This window comes from Thermobia domestica, chromosome 7, assembly GCF_964235325.1.
Source record: "Thermobia domestica chromosome 7, izTheDome1.hap1.1, whole genome shotgun sequence".
Taxonomy (NCBI): domain Eukaryota; kingdom Metazoa; phylum Arthropoda; class Insecta; order Zygentoma; family Lepismatidae; genus Thermobia; species Thermobia domestica.
The window spans coordinates 85925076-85941878 of NC_137460.1; the positions used below are offsets into that span (position 1 = coordinate 85925076).

General features: G+C 35.5%; 1 protein-coding gene across 1 annotated transcript in view; it reads left to right on the forward strand.

The window, feature by feature from the left end:
• LOC145690261 (band 7 protein AGAP004871-like) overlaps positions 1–16576 on the forward strand; it is an 82047-nt gene extending 65471 nt beyond the window's left edge. Inside the window, exons 5-7 of the mRNA XM_081764988.1 lie at positions 1548–1709; positions 6341–6506; positions 16310–16576. Coding sequence (XP_081621114.1) covers positions 1548–1709; positions 6341–6506; positions 16310–16411 — 430 coding nt within the window. The 3' untranslated portion in view covers positions 16412–16576. The remainder of the gene's footprint in view (positions 1–1547; positions 1710–6340; positions 6507–16309) is intronic.
• Positions 16577–16803: the final 227 nt, after the last annotated feature.

Below are 16803 nucleotides of genomic sequence, written 5' to 3' on the forward strand. Positions count from 1 at the left end.
TACTATTCGAAAAGAAATAAAAATGAATACAATAAATAAAGAAAAAACGGAAATGGGATTCAATCCAGTGTCAAAATGCTTTGTGAGTTTATAGTCCTTCACTCTACTCACTTGCCAACGGGTACTTTATTCAAAGAGCTTGCTACTTTATACCACACATGGAGCTTTTCCAACCGCAGCGCATCGCTACAAGCTTCAAGAGAATATATATATATATATATATATATATATATATATATATATATATATATATATATATATATTCATATTTAAGTACGAAATCGTGATGTATGTTTGGCAGACAATCTGGACCAGTGGTTCTCAACCTTTTGACTGACAACACACTTTTTCTGAACATCCGGGACATCACGACACACTTGTTCAATATTATTATTATTATTATTATTAATAATAATAATAATAATATATTATAATAGTGAAACCTATTAGTTTTTATAATGACTCTATGTAGCACTGAGCATTATTGTTGCCACTGGAGGTGTGGTACACTCTGTCTCGATTTTAACTAATTATTATTCAATTCTTCAGGATTTTTAAATTCTAAAATTTCGCGACACACCTTAGGGGCCTTCGTGACACACCAGTATGTCGCAGCACATTGGTTGAGAACCACTGCTCTAGACATTAGGTTCAAACAACTAGATTCATTATTTTACACCTCCCTTCCATCCCTTACCCAGCTCCTTTACTGCAAATTTGTTAGTTTCCCTTCGCTACTACAAAAAGTTCCTCGAAAGCTGGATCACCAAGATTCACTCAATTAAGCTTAATTTTGTTTTTGCTTATAATTTTATTACTGTATTTATAATATGTTTTTTACGAACATTTCCATTCAAGGAATACTTTCTACGTATCGTCTCCACTTACTAACACTCAACTTTAGCCAAAAAAGGAAGGAAACATGTAATAAATTTGAAAAACCATGAACTAAGGTATAACGTAGGGATTTAATAGCAGAGTTGTACGTATAAATATAGTCCACAGAATGATTAATAAATCTAACCTAATCTATACAGCAGACCTCATAGTTAGGCCCAAGAATTCAGAAGACGTGCGTTAGAAGGCTTTATAATTGTACCGTACAATGCAATCTAGTTAGTGAATTTTCGGTATCTGGACGACTTCTTGTATGTGTGGTTGTTCGTCCATAGCGTAGAATGTGAGTACACACCTTTTTCGCTTCAATAGGCCTACAGCAGACTCTTTGTTGTGTTTGAGGAAAAATGTTTAAAATAATTTCGGTTTTTTAAATTTACTATGAGGCTTTCAAGAAATCATAATAAACTCGGACTTCAGGAAGCATTTTAAAGTACTCCATTATTCCTGATTTGAAGTAATTCGTACTTTATGTGCTCTCAAACTGAATTTAGATAAGAGGATAATTGAAAGGTGTACAAACATGATTAGCATCTTAAGTCAAACCGTATCACGATGCTAATTGATATTTTCGGAAATTAAATTCTTACGCATTGCACATCTAAGTTGATAATAAGCATATTTGTAAGATTTTTTGCTTTTGTTTCTAGCCATGCCACTAACTTGCTGGGAGCAGCAATTTTGAGAAATGTGCTTGGAACCCGAAATTTGTCTGAAATTCTCTCAGAAAAGGAAAGTATTGCTAACACAATGCAGGTAATTTTAGATGAAGCTACCGATCCCTGGGGAGTTAAAGTTGAACGTGTGGAAATGTAAGTAAAATTGTTGAATTTATGAGCTATTACAATTGTTATTAAAATAATACAAGGTGGCTGATACCGCATAAGGAACATAATTTAATATTATTATCAAATTTACTAAACTGAGACATATTTCTATGATAACTAAAAAAGTAATATGGCAACACTGAACTTTAGAAATTAGCCATTTGATTGCTAAACAATCTTTGAGTGGACTGGGAAATACTTGAACAATATATACATCGAAAGAAGTTTAATTTTGATAATCTGTAATATATAGATATTAAGATAGTGTATTAGTGAATATGTAGAGTGCACCTTCTAGGCCTAGTTACAATTAGAAGAATTGTGTTGCAAATGAAAAAGTTACTGTTGGATTTCAATATGAGTATTTTTTCCGTTATTGCGAGTTTTATTGGTATCTTACATTGTAATATTTACCAGTAGTTAGCTCCACTAAAAACTCACAGGCTGTCTCTCGACAGCCAAGTAGTAAGTCCTGTTGCTATTATTACAATTACAAATATCAATATCTAAAAGTTCCTCAAGATTTTTCTCTTAGATATACTTATCTCAGATAAGTAAATAGAAACAAATGAAGTCAGGATGGAAAAGCCCAGAGAAAAATATGGATAACTGAAGCAATGCTTCAGAAGTTGGAGAAACTGAGAAGGGCGAAAACCGCGGACATCAAAGAATATAGAAGGCTGAATAATGAATTGAAAAGAGAAACAGACAAGGCTAAAGAAAAGTACATGGAACAGATATGTGAAGAAATAATGCAACTTCAACGCCGCGGCAGATATAATTTGATGTATCAGAAAGCACAACAATTAGTAGGGAAAGCTAACAAAAGATACGCACGTTTGTAATCGAAGATTAACAAGGTAATGTAACCACTGACCATCCTTAAAATTTTGGGGAAATACATAAAAGATCTGCATGATCAGAAGAACCGCCCCAAAGATATTGCGATTGAAGCAGAGGAAGAGGTGGATGATGAAGAAAAAGGACACAGTATATTGGAAAGTAAGTAGTACTACCCATCAAGGACATGTGAAAGACGAAGGCTACTGGAGACGATAACATACCAGCAGATTTGCTCAAGGACTACGAGACAATGCAATGAAAGTACTGACTTTACTCTAACAAGATCTACCTGAGTGGAGAATGGCCAAAGGATTTTCTTGAAGTTACAATGATTGCATTATCCAAAAAAAAGCAAGCAAAGATGTTCAGAGATCACAGAACAATGAGCCTTAGTTTCCACACTTGAAAGATTATTGCGCACATGATGAACAGGCGGCTGGAAAGTAAGATGAAAGAGATGCTAGAGGAAGATGGATTCCGGAAAGGAAAAGGCACCAGAGATGGTATTGTATTTGTGAGAACTATATCAGAACGAGTTCTTGATTTAAAGGAAGAGTTGTGTTTGTGCTTCATCGACTGATAATAAGCTTTTGACAGGGTCAATTGGACGAAACTTCTAAAAGAACTTAAAGAGATTGAAGAGGCTGACGACTCATGCGCAACCTGTACATAAGACAACGAGTGATGTTGCGATTGAATGAAGGAGAAACCAATAGCGTAGTGATTGGAAATGGAGTCAGACAAGGATGTAGTATGTTGCTCCAATTATTCAATATTTTCAGTGAATGTTTACTGAAGGAAGCATTAATGGGAATTATGGCTTTCAAGATTAGAGGGCAGATCATTAACAAGAACAGGTATGCGAATGAGACGGTTTTTATAGCTAGAGCCGACGAAGGACTACAGGAGATGATTCACAAAATAGTTGACACTGGGAAGCTTTATGGAATGGAAATCAACATCGAAAAAGTCAAAAGTCATGAACATAACTCCTAGAAACGCCCATTACAGGTTAGAGTAGAACAAAGAAAACTTGAAGAGAGAAGTATTTTGGCGAGAGACGCTTACTGTATCATAGAGATCAGGTCAAGAATTGCCACAGCCAAAGAAGCATGCAACAAGAAAAGATCACTCTTAACTACCAGGCTTAATCTCGGACTAAGAAAGAAGTTGGTTAAGTGTTATATATAGAGCATTTGAGTGCATGGTTTAGAGACACAGGAAGTTAGAGAGGAAATATTTACAGAGCTTCGAAATGTGGTGGTGGAAGAAGATGGGGAAGATAAAATAGACAGAAGAGTAACAAATGAAGACGTTTTGAAACGGATAGGAGAGCAGAAGACGCTTCTAGCCAGCATCCTTCGTAGGAAGGCCAATTGGATTGTAAATATCTTGCGAAGAAATTGTCTTTTTCACACCGCCATAAAAGGAAAGATGGAAGGAAAGCGAGGAGTAGGAAGAAGAAAAACAAAACTGATCGATAATTTCCATAGATGTGAAGATTATAATGTCGTTTACAGCAATTTGATATCTTAAGCTGTTTTAGACATATGGCACGCATAACAACGTTTGCAACACTTCTTAAATTTATGTAACTCAGAGAACTTGTAATTACGAGGTCTGATAACTAAGTTCAAAAACTCGTTCCATAAAATATGCTACATACCTTATTGCTGCATACTGGTGTGATCACATTCAAACTACTTCCGTTTGGAAGCTATATACTGACACCAGCGACTACTCTACTCTTCAAAAGAGTTTTGGCACTCTATTTCCGGAATGGCTTTCAGAGTTGTCTATGTATTAGCCTTAATATCATCAATGGCATCAAAATGCCTTCCTTTCAACATTGTTTTAATCATTAAGTAAAGGAAAAAGTTATTGGAGCTGAGATCAGATAAGTACGGTGGATGGTGGACAACAGTTATTTGTTTTCTGATTTTAAAAAGTCCTGTATGACTTTTCACCATTACTTATTGTTAGATTTTTGGATCGGTTTCAAATTGCACTGTTAATAATTATGTCTGTTAAGAGGTATGTAACGAAGTTATTTTTACAGAACCAATTGCGAATTTCATTTTGAGGAAATAGTTTGAGCATTCAGCACCGTTGGCAAAATAGATTATTTTCTACTTCTCGAATACCTTAAATTTCTTCTGCGGAATAAAATATTTAAAATTTAGTTAAGTAATTCTGTAGGACATGTACTCGATAATTAATTATAATTATGTCAAATACGTTGTTATTTTGTTTGTAATATTTATATTTCAAAAGAGAGTTTAAACAATGCCTTCAAAGTGAAAAATCACTAGAGGCTTCGAAGGCGGGGCTACAAAGCCGGTTTTGCTGCTATTGTCGATGCCAATTCCTTCTTGTACAACTGGATTCGCCACTGCAATAGCATGAGCTGTGATAGTCCTCCCCTACAGAACTCTCTAGGTGACGTACACAGATACCCGAGTGACGTAACCCTACAGACTGGCAACGCTGCTATCCAGTCGGCGAACCTACGAAAGGGGCTATACTCCACGAGCAGTAAGAAGGAATCGTCCATTTTGAACTCGGCACTGGATGAAGCAAGTAGTTAGCTGCCACACAAGAACGACGCAAGCTGCAACTAGTGAGCTCCTACAGAAGAAAGAAGAAGGGGAAATGTGCTTCACTGTGTGATAATCATAAGTATCATTATTGATAAAAATAGTAGACGAATATTTACTCAAGCTATTTTTATACTGTAATATACTTTACAAAATCGTATAACGAGTATTGGGCCCTCAGCCTCATAAATACTGCGATTTTAATTCAGTTGTTTGAATCTTCCATTTAGTTTATAGTCGCATGACATTAGTTGTTATCTTTCCTTGCATGTGCTTTATCTGCGTTTTTGAGAGAGTTACGAGGACCGCGCATTCCAGCTGTTCACTACCTTGGCCGACAACGTGTGAAATTTTCATTTGTGAGGGTTTCTTGGTCCCCAAATCATTTAATTTCGGATATTACTTCATAATCCTTTTAATTAAATGAGCCGGCGCCTATAGAGTTTAGCAAATTTTGTAAACGCGGTTTATTCATATTTACATAAGCAAAGAGCTTCACAAAGTGTCCAACATAATGTTGTTGTTTTAAAGACTAAAAAGTTTTATTGAGTTAATAAATATAGTCTGTTTTCAGGATCACGACGTTAGTAAAGAGTCTGATAATATAAGAAATTATATTAAACATTCAAAATCCTTCAGTGAAATTGACCATTAGTGTCCATCCATCTTTAGAGCTCTAAGGATTTTCGTGGTATTTTTTTTAAATCACAATTACTTCTGAAAGAGCTCCAAGTTATCAGAGAGCTCTGAGTTACATTGTTAGGTTACGAGTCTTTGACGCGGGAGGCTAGGATTAAATGCCAGATGAGAGCAGATGTGGTTCGGATCTCACGTTAAGCGGTAGGACCACGTCTCATATAGTCTACGTAGGTGCTGAAAGGAGCACTAAACTCTATTTCAACCAACGAGGTATTAACTGAAAACTAAAGTTCATCAATAGTATCCTTAGCCACTATTTGTTTTATTACTACGGATGTTTCCTTTCTTCTTATTATTATTATTGACGTGCTATGAAGATCAGTGGTACAGCAAACTATTAAAGCAATATGTGTCACTGGTATATGTCTCACTTATGTTTTCTTGTTAAAAGCTAATAATACTGAAGAGTCAATATTACATATTATACTAGCTTCTGATGTAATGACGTTGGTTAATCTTTTACTGCTTTGCTTTCAGAAAAGATGTGAAGTTACCGGTACAACTTCAAAGAGCTATGGCGGCTGAAGCCGAAGCAACTAGAGAGGCAAGGGCTAAAGTAGTTGCGGCCGAGGGTGAAATGAAAGCTTCAAAGGCTTTGAGGGAGGCTTCGGATGTGATAGCGTCAAGTCCAGCTGCTTTACAGGTATGCTTTTAAGTTGAATTTACTTAACGATGTAATAATGAAGTGTTACTTAATATGTAAATATCCAAATGGCAAAATGGCAGTTCAACGCTACGTTTCAGTGACTAATTGCCACCTTCATGCGTCTTTTTTTAGTTAAAAAAATTGTGTTAATTCACTATATTGTAAAGATCCCCACATCACAACATGAATACATGTTTATAGACGACACGTGCTAACGTTTATAAACAAGCAGATGATACACTGAACAGGAAGACACAAAGATCAACACGATAAGAACAGAAAGAGGATGAGTCACCTGAAAAAGGCTTATAAAAGAGGAACCACAGAGGAAAGAGACATCAGTTGACCACTGATCGCCTCGCCAACCCACAACAGCTCTGGAGGTCACACTGGACTAAGGGGCTCTACCTATCCTAACATTCCTGGAGCCTGCTTTGAAGCGAAGGGGATTCCTCAACACAAACCATACCTCACGAGACTGTCATGAGCCGAGGAGGTTTCCTAGGAGCATAACCTGGACTCGCTACAAGACAACCCGGTGGCTCCCATGAGCGAAGACGTTCCCGTATGAAACGTTACTTCCTTCACCCTAAGTCATAAGGAAGATTCTGGTAAATTAACTTTATAAAATACAAAGACTATTCTGTATTTTTATAAATAAATCGATGAAGAGCTAGATTTTTGGTCCATTATTGACTCTACCTACACAAAATATTACAATATACTATTATTATCAGTTTCCTCCAAGTAGAGAAAATATTAATGGTTCTTGAATCATTGCTATTGAAGTTTCTTGTCAAAAACCACTCCTTCTTCTTCTTACCATTTCCTTCAAAGAATAAACCAACAGATACCAAAGTTTATTAAATCAATTAATGCTTCTTACTCTACCGTTCTTTAAAAATAAAACCTACATTACTGTGAGTCGACAAGAAGTATATCTGTTCTCGAATCTTAATGAAATCGCCCACTACAATATAAAGCGTTGAATTGCATTTTCAATTTTTATCTTTTCATAAATCTTGGCATTTTTTCAGCCATAATCAGTTAAATTTAGTCGAGGCCCGGTAGTGTATCTTACAGATGTACGTTTGGGTGTGCTTTACACTCTCGGAATTGGAAAACTGCCCTCTTTCCCTCGGAGTTAAAATTTTTAAAAATGCTATTGCTAATATGTCTAAATAGTATTGCATTGCAGCCCCTCTCAGTTTGATTTTGCCCTCCTCTCGGGAAAATCTTTCTAGAATGTATCAATGCTATCAAAACATTGTAGAAGTTGCTTCTGAACATAATTTTTTTATTTATTCGTTTAATTTTTCGTTTATTTATTTATTTGCCTGTGCATTATCAGTAATCAAAATGTACTAAGGCAATTTAATACTATAAATGGACAAGAAGTATATCTATGTTCCAAGCTTAAAAAATCAATTCAATAGTGTATAAAACACTGAAATGCAATTTCAGTTTTTGCATTTTTTTTTTTAAAGAAAGGAATATCAAACACAAATGTAATTTATCCTATTAAACTTAAACTAAGGACCAGAACCAATGTCGTCAAAATACTAACAACTGCTTCTATACCTTCATTCTTTTTATATACTCTCACATTACCAGCAATCAAATTGTACAGTCAGAAACAACACTAAGTATAGGTTGGAGCTATCATTTCTTATACCTCAAACTTATACTTAATATTGTTTCTGACTGTACTAATATAAGCCGACAATAGATATATCCGTGCTGCAACCTTTCAATTGCCGCTTTACCATTTGGATGGATTTTAACTTAATTATGTTTTTAAGTTGTTGCTCGTTCAATTTTGCACGTTAACTTATCGTTTATACAAGTAACGTGCAGTCCAGCCAAGAAAACCAAGCACTGCTTAGCCATTGCTTGATTAAAAGAAGTTAAATAATTTTCATTTTTTATTTTATCCTTATAACTAGCAGCGTTCACCCCGCTTCGCTGCGGTCACCCCGGAACGCAATAAACTTTGTTACTTAGATAATTTTTACTTTTTCGCTTTCAAGTGATATGATAAAAACCATAGAAGATTGCAGTAAATCTTAACATTATATCGCCTGTCATTTATGTTAACCCGCCCCGCTTCGCTGCGGTCATCCCGGAAGTTTTCGCTTTCAAGTGATATGATAAAAACCATAGTAGATTGCAGTAAATGTTAACATTATATCGCCTGTCATTTATGTTAACCCGCCGAGTGACACGGTCATGCGGGTTGCATATAAATACGTTTATTTTTACCTATGATGAACTAACAAAGGATTTGTACGTTATGGACACTTGAATGGTCAATTATCTCAAGACACTGGTAATTAAAAATTAAAGTGATATGATAAAAACCATCTAGGGTCCAAATCCTAATAACCCCCCAAAAATAAAAGAAATTGGTTCAGCCGTATTAGCGTGATGAGGGAACAAAGGATTTGTGCGTTCTCTTTTATATATATAGATAGATAGACTAGCAGCGTTCACCCCGCTTCGCTGCGGTCACCCCGGAACGCAATAAACTTTGTTACTTAGATAATTTTTACTTTTTCGCTTTCAAGTGATATGATAAAAACCATAGAAGATTGCAGTAAATCTTAACATTATATCGCCTGTCATTTATGTTAACCCGCCCCGCTTCGCTGCGGTCATCCCGGAAGTTTTCGCTTTCAAGTGATATGATAAAAACCATAGTAGATTGCAGTAAATGTTAACATTATATCGCCTGTCATTTATGTTAACCCGCCGAGTGACACGGTCATGCGGGTTGCATATAAATACGTTTATTTTTACCTATGATGAACTAACAAAGGATTTGTACGTTATGGACACTTGAATGGTCAATTATCTCAAGACACTGGTAATTAAAAATTAAAGTGATATGATAAAAACCATCTAGGGTCCAAATCCTAATAACCCCCCAAAAATAAAAGAAATTGGTTCAGCCGTATTAGCGTGATGAGGTAACAAAGGATTTGTGCGTTCTCTTTTATATATATAGATAGACTAGCCATTCTGAGTGAGGCTTTCGTCTTTCACACCAGGCAAATGGTGGGACGGTACTTAACATAATGGTCCCAGGTCGCTTCTATACTTCCCAATTCCTTCCTTCCTCCCCAATTCCCGGGGCAGTGTGATTGCCGAAGCAGTCATCCCTCAAACGTGATGGGCTAACATAGTCATAGATACTGAAAGCCTAGAAATCTAGTTTTTAATTCTAATCCTAGGTGTTAGAGGAGAAACAGTTAAGAGATAACGAGAAACGGTTTCCTTATATGGCTTCGGCATCCCAAAGTTAGGATATATACCTGAAATGGCAAAAAATTACCATTCTTAATCCTAATCCTAGGTGTTAGAGGAAAAACAGTTAAGAGATGACAAGAAACGGTTTCCTGATATGGCTCCGGCATCCCAAAGATAGGATATATACCGGAAATGGCAAAAAAATTACCATTCTTAATCCTAATCCTAGGTGTTAGAGGAAAAACAGTTAAGAGGTGACGAGAAACGGTTTTCTGATATGACTCCGGCATCCCAAAGATAGGATATATACCGGAAATGGCAAAAAATGACCATTCTTAATCCTCATCCTAGGTGTTAGAGGAAAAACAGTTAAGAGATAACGAGTAACAGTTTTCTGATATGACTCCGGCATCCCAAAGATAGGATATATACCGGAAATGGCAAAAAAATTACCATTCTTAATCCTAATCCTAGGTGTTAGAGGAAAAACAGTTAAGAGGTGACGAGAAGCGGTTTTCTGATATGACTCCGGCATCCCAAAGATAGGATATATACCGGAAATGGCAAAAAATGACCATTCTTAATCCTCATCCTAGGTGTTAGAGGAAAAACAGTTAAGAGATAATGAGTAACAGTTTTCTGATATGACTCCGGCATCCCAAAGATAGGATATATACCGGAAATGGCAAAAAATGACCATTCTTAATCCTCATCCTAGGTGTTAGAGGAAAAACAGTTAAGAGATAACGAGTAACGGTTTTCTGATATGACTCCGGCATCCCAAAGATAGGATATATACCGGAAATGGCAAAAAATTACCATTCTTAATCCTAATCCTAGGTGTTAGAGGAAAAACAGTTAAGAGATGACGAGAAACGGTTTCCTGATATGGCTCCGGCATCCCAAAGATAGGATATATACCGGAAAAGGCAAAAAATTACCATTCTTAATCCTAATCCTAGGTGTTAGAGGAAACCCTGTTAAGAGATAACGAGTAACGGTTTTCTGATATGGCTTCGGCGTCCCAAAGATAGGATATATACTGGAAATGACAAAAATTACCATTCTTAATCCTAATCCTAGGTGTTAGAGGAAAAATAGTTAAGAGATGACGAGAAACGGTTTCCTGATATGGTTCCGGCATCCCAAAGATAGGATATATACCGGAAATGGCAAAAAATTGCCATTCTTATCCTAATCCTAGGTGTTAGAGGAAAAACATTTAAGAGATGACGAGAAACGGTTTCCTGATATGGTTCCGGCATCCCAAAGATAGGATATATACCGGAAATGGCAAAAAATTGCCATTCTTATCCTAATCCTAGGTGTTAGAGGAAAAACATTTAAGAGATGACGAGAAACGGTTTCCTGATATGGCTTCAGCATCCCAAGGATAGGATATATACCTGAAATGGCAAAAAATTACAATTCTTAATTCTAATCCTAGGTGTTAGAGGAAAAACAGTTAAGAGATAACGAGATAATCACGATTATAAATCCATGCTTAAACTTTGTTTATTTAATAATTAAGTCCTGAAACGGTTCTAAATTTGATTTTCATCATACGATCGTCGAAAATGTAAATCTCCCTACTGCACCACTGTTTGCCTGCAGAAATCACTCCCCCTCTGTATATAGAGAGGTTCCAGCAGGCGCTAGGTGGTACTCCACTGTGACAATCACGACTATCCATATACCAAGGTTCATAGCGAGCGATATACAGAAACCGAACTGTTCTCTACCAGCATGGATGGGTTTTTGTCATGTCAAGTCGACGCCAGCATAACTTCTAGCCAACGAGAGAAGCCTCAAGTCAAAGTGCGAGCAATGCTGTACCTACTACTCTATGTCTGTAACCAAGCTCTTATTTGTCTGATTAGCTACTCCTGCATTTTGATGTGTGCTTTGATCGTTTGTCTTCTTCCAGTTCTCTCTGTTTTTATCGTGTATTGTGTAAGTGCAGTAACAAGTCTGAACATGTTTGATGATACTATAGCCGATTTGTTATAATTATCTTTTTCCGAAGAATGTTCAAAGAAGAGAAAAACAATTTCTAAAGAAAGACCCATCTCTGCATTGCTAAATTTAATCCAGCAACAAAACATCACTCGTCATTTTCAGCATTCCTTTTACGAAAGATTTGATTGGCTTAATGGAAGTGTTATATCCTTATGCTAGAATTATTTACTGTTTAGCTTTGATAAGATCTTTATTTAATTGGACAACCTAAATAATTTAACTAAAGCAATACGCGGTCATGATGTTGCATATATTCATACGTCTATTGCATTCGCGACGTTTAGAACTGCGCATATTGAAACTGAACTCGGTGACTAAACTACAAAATGACAAAACATTAGCCTATACACCGATCTACCACTATATTAGGCACGCCTACTTAGTACCGTGTCGGTTCTCTCTGGTCTCAAGAACTGCAGCGACACGGTGAGGTAATGATCCCACCAGCTTCTGGATTTTGTCTGAAGATAATACAAGCCATGCATCCTCCACAACTGGTTCAGTGGTGCGCGCTATCTGCTCCGTACAATGTTTTCTCACACGTATACCACTGAATTCGAATCTGGACTGTGCGGGGACTACATTAATTAAAGGTCGGTATATTTTTTCTTGAAACACTGGAGTTCTTCGGGACTATCTACTGAACAGTTGTCTTGGGGAAGATGCCCGTCCCATTGGTATAAACCATGGTCGTGAATGGGTGTACATGGTCCTTCAGGTTATGCAGATACCGGTTGATATTCAAAAAATTTTTTATGTGGACTATTAGTCCCAATGATGTCCAGTTGAAGACACCCCAGGCCTTAATAGACTCCCTTCACCTTGCACTGTATGAATCAGACATGTCGGATCCATGGCTTCATGCTGTTGTTGCCAAATTTGGACTCTTTCATCGGTGCGATGCAATCTGAACTGGTATTCGGCACTTCACGCTACCCATTTCCACTATTGCATGTCCCAATCCCTGTACGTTCAAATGCATGAAAGGCGTTCAATCCGATGGCAACCTGTGAGCAGAGGCACTAGGGTTGAACTACGGCTCCCGAAACTAAGACGATGTAGGAAACGTTAGACTCTTCGTGGATTAACACTTCAGACGGAACCGCCACTCAGCTGGAATGTCATTTGCTACAGGGTTTTGCCGCTATTGGTTCATACGATAGGGTTCAGTGGACGAAGTCCATCTTCATTAAGGACGCACTGTCTTTTGCACTGTGGCCGTGCCGGTATGTCTATGCTGCATTTGCGTAATTTTTGACACACACTTGAATCTGTGGTAAGCAAAAACCCCAGTTGATTCGCAACCTCTGAAGTAGAGTCCCCATTTGTCAAGCAACATTAACTGATTAAAACGATTTAATCGAATCTGTTGTCATTATATTTATCAAGAAAGCAAACCATGATTGTAAAAATTTTGACTTTTTGACATGAGACAACTGATGTTTCGAATAAATTTCCATTTTTCTCTTGTTTATCGATAAACAATTAAAGGAATGGGGGTAAGAAGATTTGTATGCTTCCAAGATGTAAGAGACGACAAAAGAGTGACAGCACTTTCGTATTTTATTTCAAAGCATATTCAAGACTTTTGAAAATGCAGTGAGAAACTCGCAGCGCAGAGCTACAGTGGAAATGTAGTGAAGGTCTGTTCATTACCTGGTGCCACAAGCACTCTTTGTTCACTGCTATTCGCGCCTTAAGGGCTTCAAATATTCTGAATGCCGTGTCTCTTTTAGTACTCTTAGTAAACTTGCAGTGTTTTCCCCCATATCAGCAAACCACTTTCTAGGTCAACGTTTATCACACATGGATGCACATGGATGCACTCATCACAACTTATCAATACAGTTTTAAGTTTACTGCAAATGAACTTAATAAAGGTATAGAGTATTTTGATGCATTTATCTAACCTCACAAAGCAGATTGTCATATGAAATTTCATGTTCTAAGTGCACAGGCTAGAAGAAACATTAGATGGAAATAATACGATAAAACTTATAGATAATTTCTTTCTGTTCGTTTTTCAAAAGTCGAAATTTTGAAAGCATGAAGTTGTTATAGATACAATTGAGTTGTCTGGAATATCTTCAATTGAAATCAGAGCTTTAAGAATTTCTAAACCTAAACCTTCATATTTAAAACAAGCTGGCTCAAACATAGATGAAAAATTTGAATTGAAAAAGGATTCTATTTCCATTAAGACTGATACCCGTCTTTTAAGCGACAATAAAAAATATAGTGGAGATAGTTGGATTGAGAATAGCGTTCATTATTACGATGTTTCGCATAAATGAACGAAAACAGAAACTGGCACAACTACACCACATATAGAAGTATAGTGATAGAAGGATTTTAATTTAGTTATCTTGTATTGTGTTATGTATTGACTTCTACGGAATGTATCCATAAAAGTAGTAAATGAAGATTTTCTATAGAATACATTACAGGAGAATATATTGATTTTTAAATGAAATTGGAAATATTAGCAAAGACCAGTTATTACTTTGAAAGAATTAGGAATAAATAACGAATATAAAATTGAAACGCTGGAGAGAATAAAAACTAAGATTCTTTCTCTTCAATTTACTAAATATATAACAAATAAAATGATACATGAGGTAGTTAAAGATGGGTTGTCTATTGCGTAAACTGGATTGAGAAACAATTATCTAACTTTAATTTTTGTATTCATAAAAATGAATATTTTTAAAGATTCTCTCTCTATATAAATAAGTTGTGGTATCACAAGTGAACAAAGAAAGACGATATTAAATCTTAAGAATTGTTAATTTATAAGATTTATAGAAGGTAAACTTATGAGGCAGCCTTATGGGAATAGATTCAAACAAAATATATTGGCGAGGGATATTAGTGTATTTAGATGAAAACTATAAAACACTATTACCACAAAGATATAATGAAAATACAGAACATGTATTAATAGATACCAAGACAGTGAAACTGTTTATGTGTTAGGGCGGCTTAAAAGACCTCTCTAATGGATATCGTACGCACCAACTTTTTTAAAAAAATGAATCTATAAAAATAATATTTTTAAACTCTCCAAGGAAAACCGAGTAGTTAGTATGGAATTTTAAAAAGAAATTTGTTCTTACCTATAGCTTCAGTGTTATTGCGAAACGTTCAAGATAACATTCAATTATAATTTTTCCAATTATAATATTACAATCATTATTTCCAATTGCGAACAAAATTAATAGATTCCACTATTAATATATTCACTTTTAATTACCAAATAATTATATAAAATTTGGACGTTTTGTGATTATAAAAGCCATAAAAACTAAAATAATTAGTTTTCTGTAATTTTACCTTATATTTATGCACTCATCCACACACTTAGAAAATTTTGATTTAAATCTTCTATCGATTGTAGTTTGATTTTTGAAATATATTAATCTAAATCAGCCCTTTCTGGATCCGCTGTTGAGAAACGGAAAGTTTATATGTCTTCATTCTTGCACAAAATGATAGTAGGTTCGGCGGAGTCTCAAAGTATAATCCCTGTAATACTTGGAAATGTTAGCTAGTTTTGTCCTTTGCAAACAACACAGAAAAGGCTGTATTTTTCCTTGCACCCCTTTATACAGTATATCTGTAACCGGGTTAGGGAAGGTTTATATCTCTTCATTCACGCACAAAAGAATGGAAGTTTTGCAGAGGGTACAAAATATTATCTTGTGTAACACTTTCGGAAATTATGTATATTATAGTAACAAACCGAAAGAAGATTTTTCGTCAAATGTATTGATATAAAATAAAGCTTTTGTCTTAAACACAAACAAACTATTTGCTGAGCAAAACAATATATTTACATTTAAAAACTACATACGTGTTACAGTTTCACCAACTAACATTTTGGCTTTATCAGACACTATCAGATAGTGTCTGATGAAGCCAAGATGTTAGTTGGCGAAACTGTAACACGTATGTAGTTTTTTATGTGAATATATTGTTTTGCTCAGCAAATAATTTGTTTGTGTTTAAGTATATACAAAGCAAAGCTTCTACTTATGGAAAATATTAAAGCTTTTGTCGTTTCGTACCGTTAAAATAACAAAAAATAGCTATATCTTCCGTTAAGAGGGGCGCACTCCTGTTTGGATCCGCCACTGTAAAGGAAAAAAGCCCCTGGTGGTACTTCGCCTAGCGTTGGATTTTCTTTCTTTTTTTGATAGTGTGCTGTTACTTTCAGAAGGAAGCTATGAAAATCATAATACAGTAAGATATTGTAATTGCACATAGTATGTTAATGTTTATTCTGTGCAACAACAAAGCGTTTTTATTCATCACTGTTTACATTTTTGTGCGTTTGTCATAGGGCGAACTAATTCTCTTGACAATGCTGACATGGATTTTTGTACAGTATATAATATGATACTAAAGATCAAGGTAATTAGTACCTTTTATGAGTTTATTGACAGTACATTAAGGGTTTCTAATGATTCATGATGCTTTGTATTTTGTTATTTTCGCAACGCTATAAATTGATCTGTTTTTTGTAATTTCAGTTGCGGTACCTACAGACCCTGAACACAGTCTCAGCTGAAAAGAATTCCACAATCATCTTTCCACTTCCAATTGATGTTATGCAGCCATTCATGAAGAAATAATACAACTAGTAAGCAAGGGATAGGTACTCTTTTATCAAATATTGTGTGCGCGTATTATCAGGAAGCTGTATCATTAAATTGCAGTGTGTGATTTTATGAATTGCCATAATACTTTCAAGAACAAAATGGAGTTCAAAATAATAAAAATAAAAAGTTTGTCTTTCACATGGATTTACGAAAGTAATTAAACAATATTTACATTAGAAACTTTATTTATAGTGCATACATAGGTATGAGAAAACAGTGTAATCAGGAAACAGTGTAACAATGTATTATCAGGAAACTGTATCATTAAATTACAGTGTGTGATTTTATGAATTGCCATAATACTTTTAAGAACAAAATGGAGTTCAAAATAATAAAAATTTAAAAAGTTTCTCTTTCACATCTGG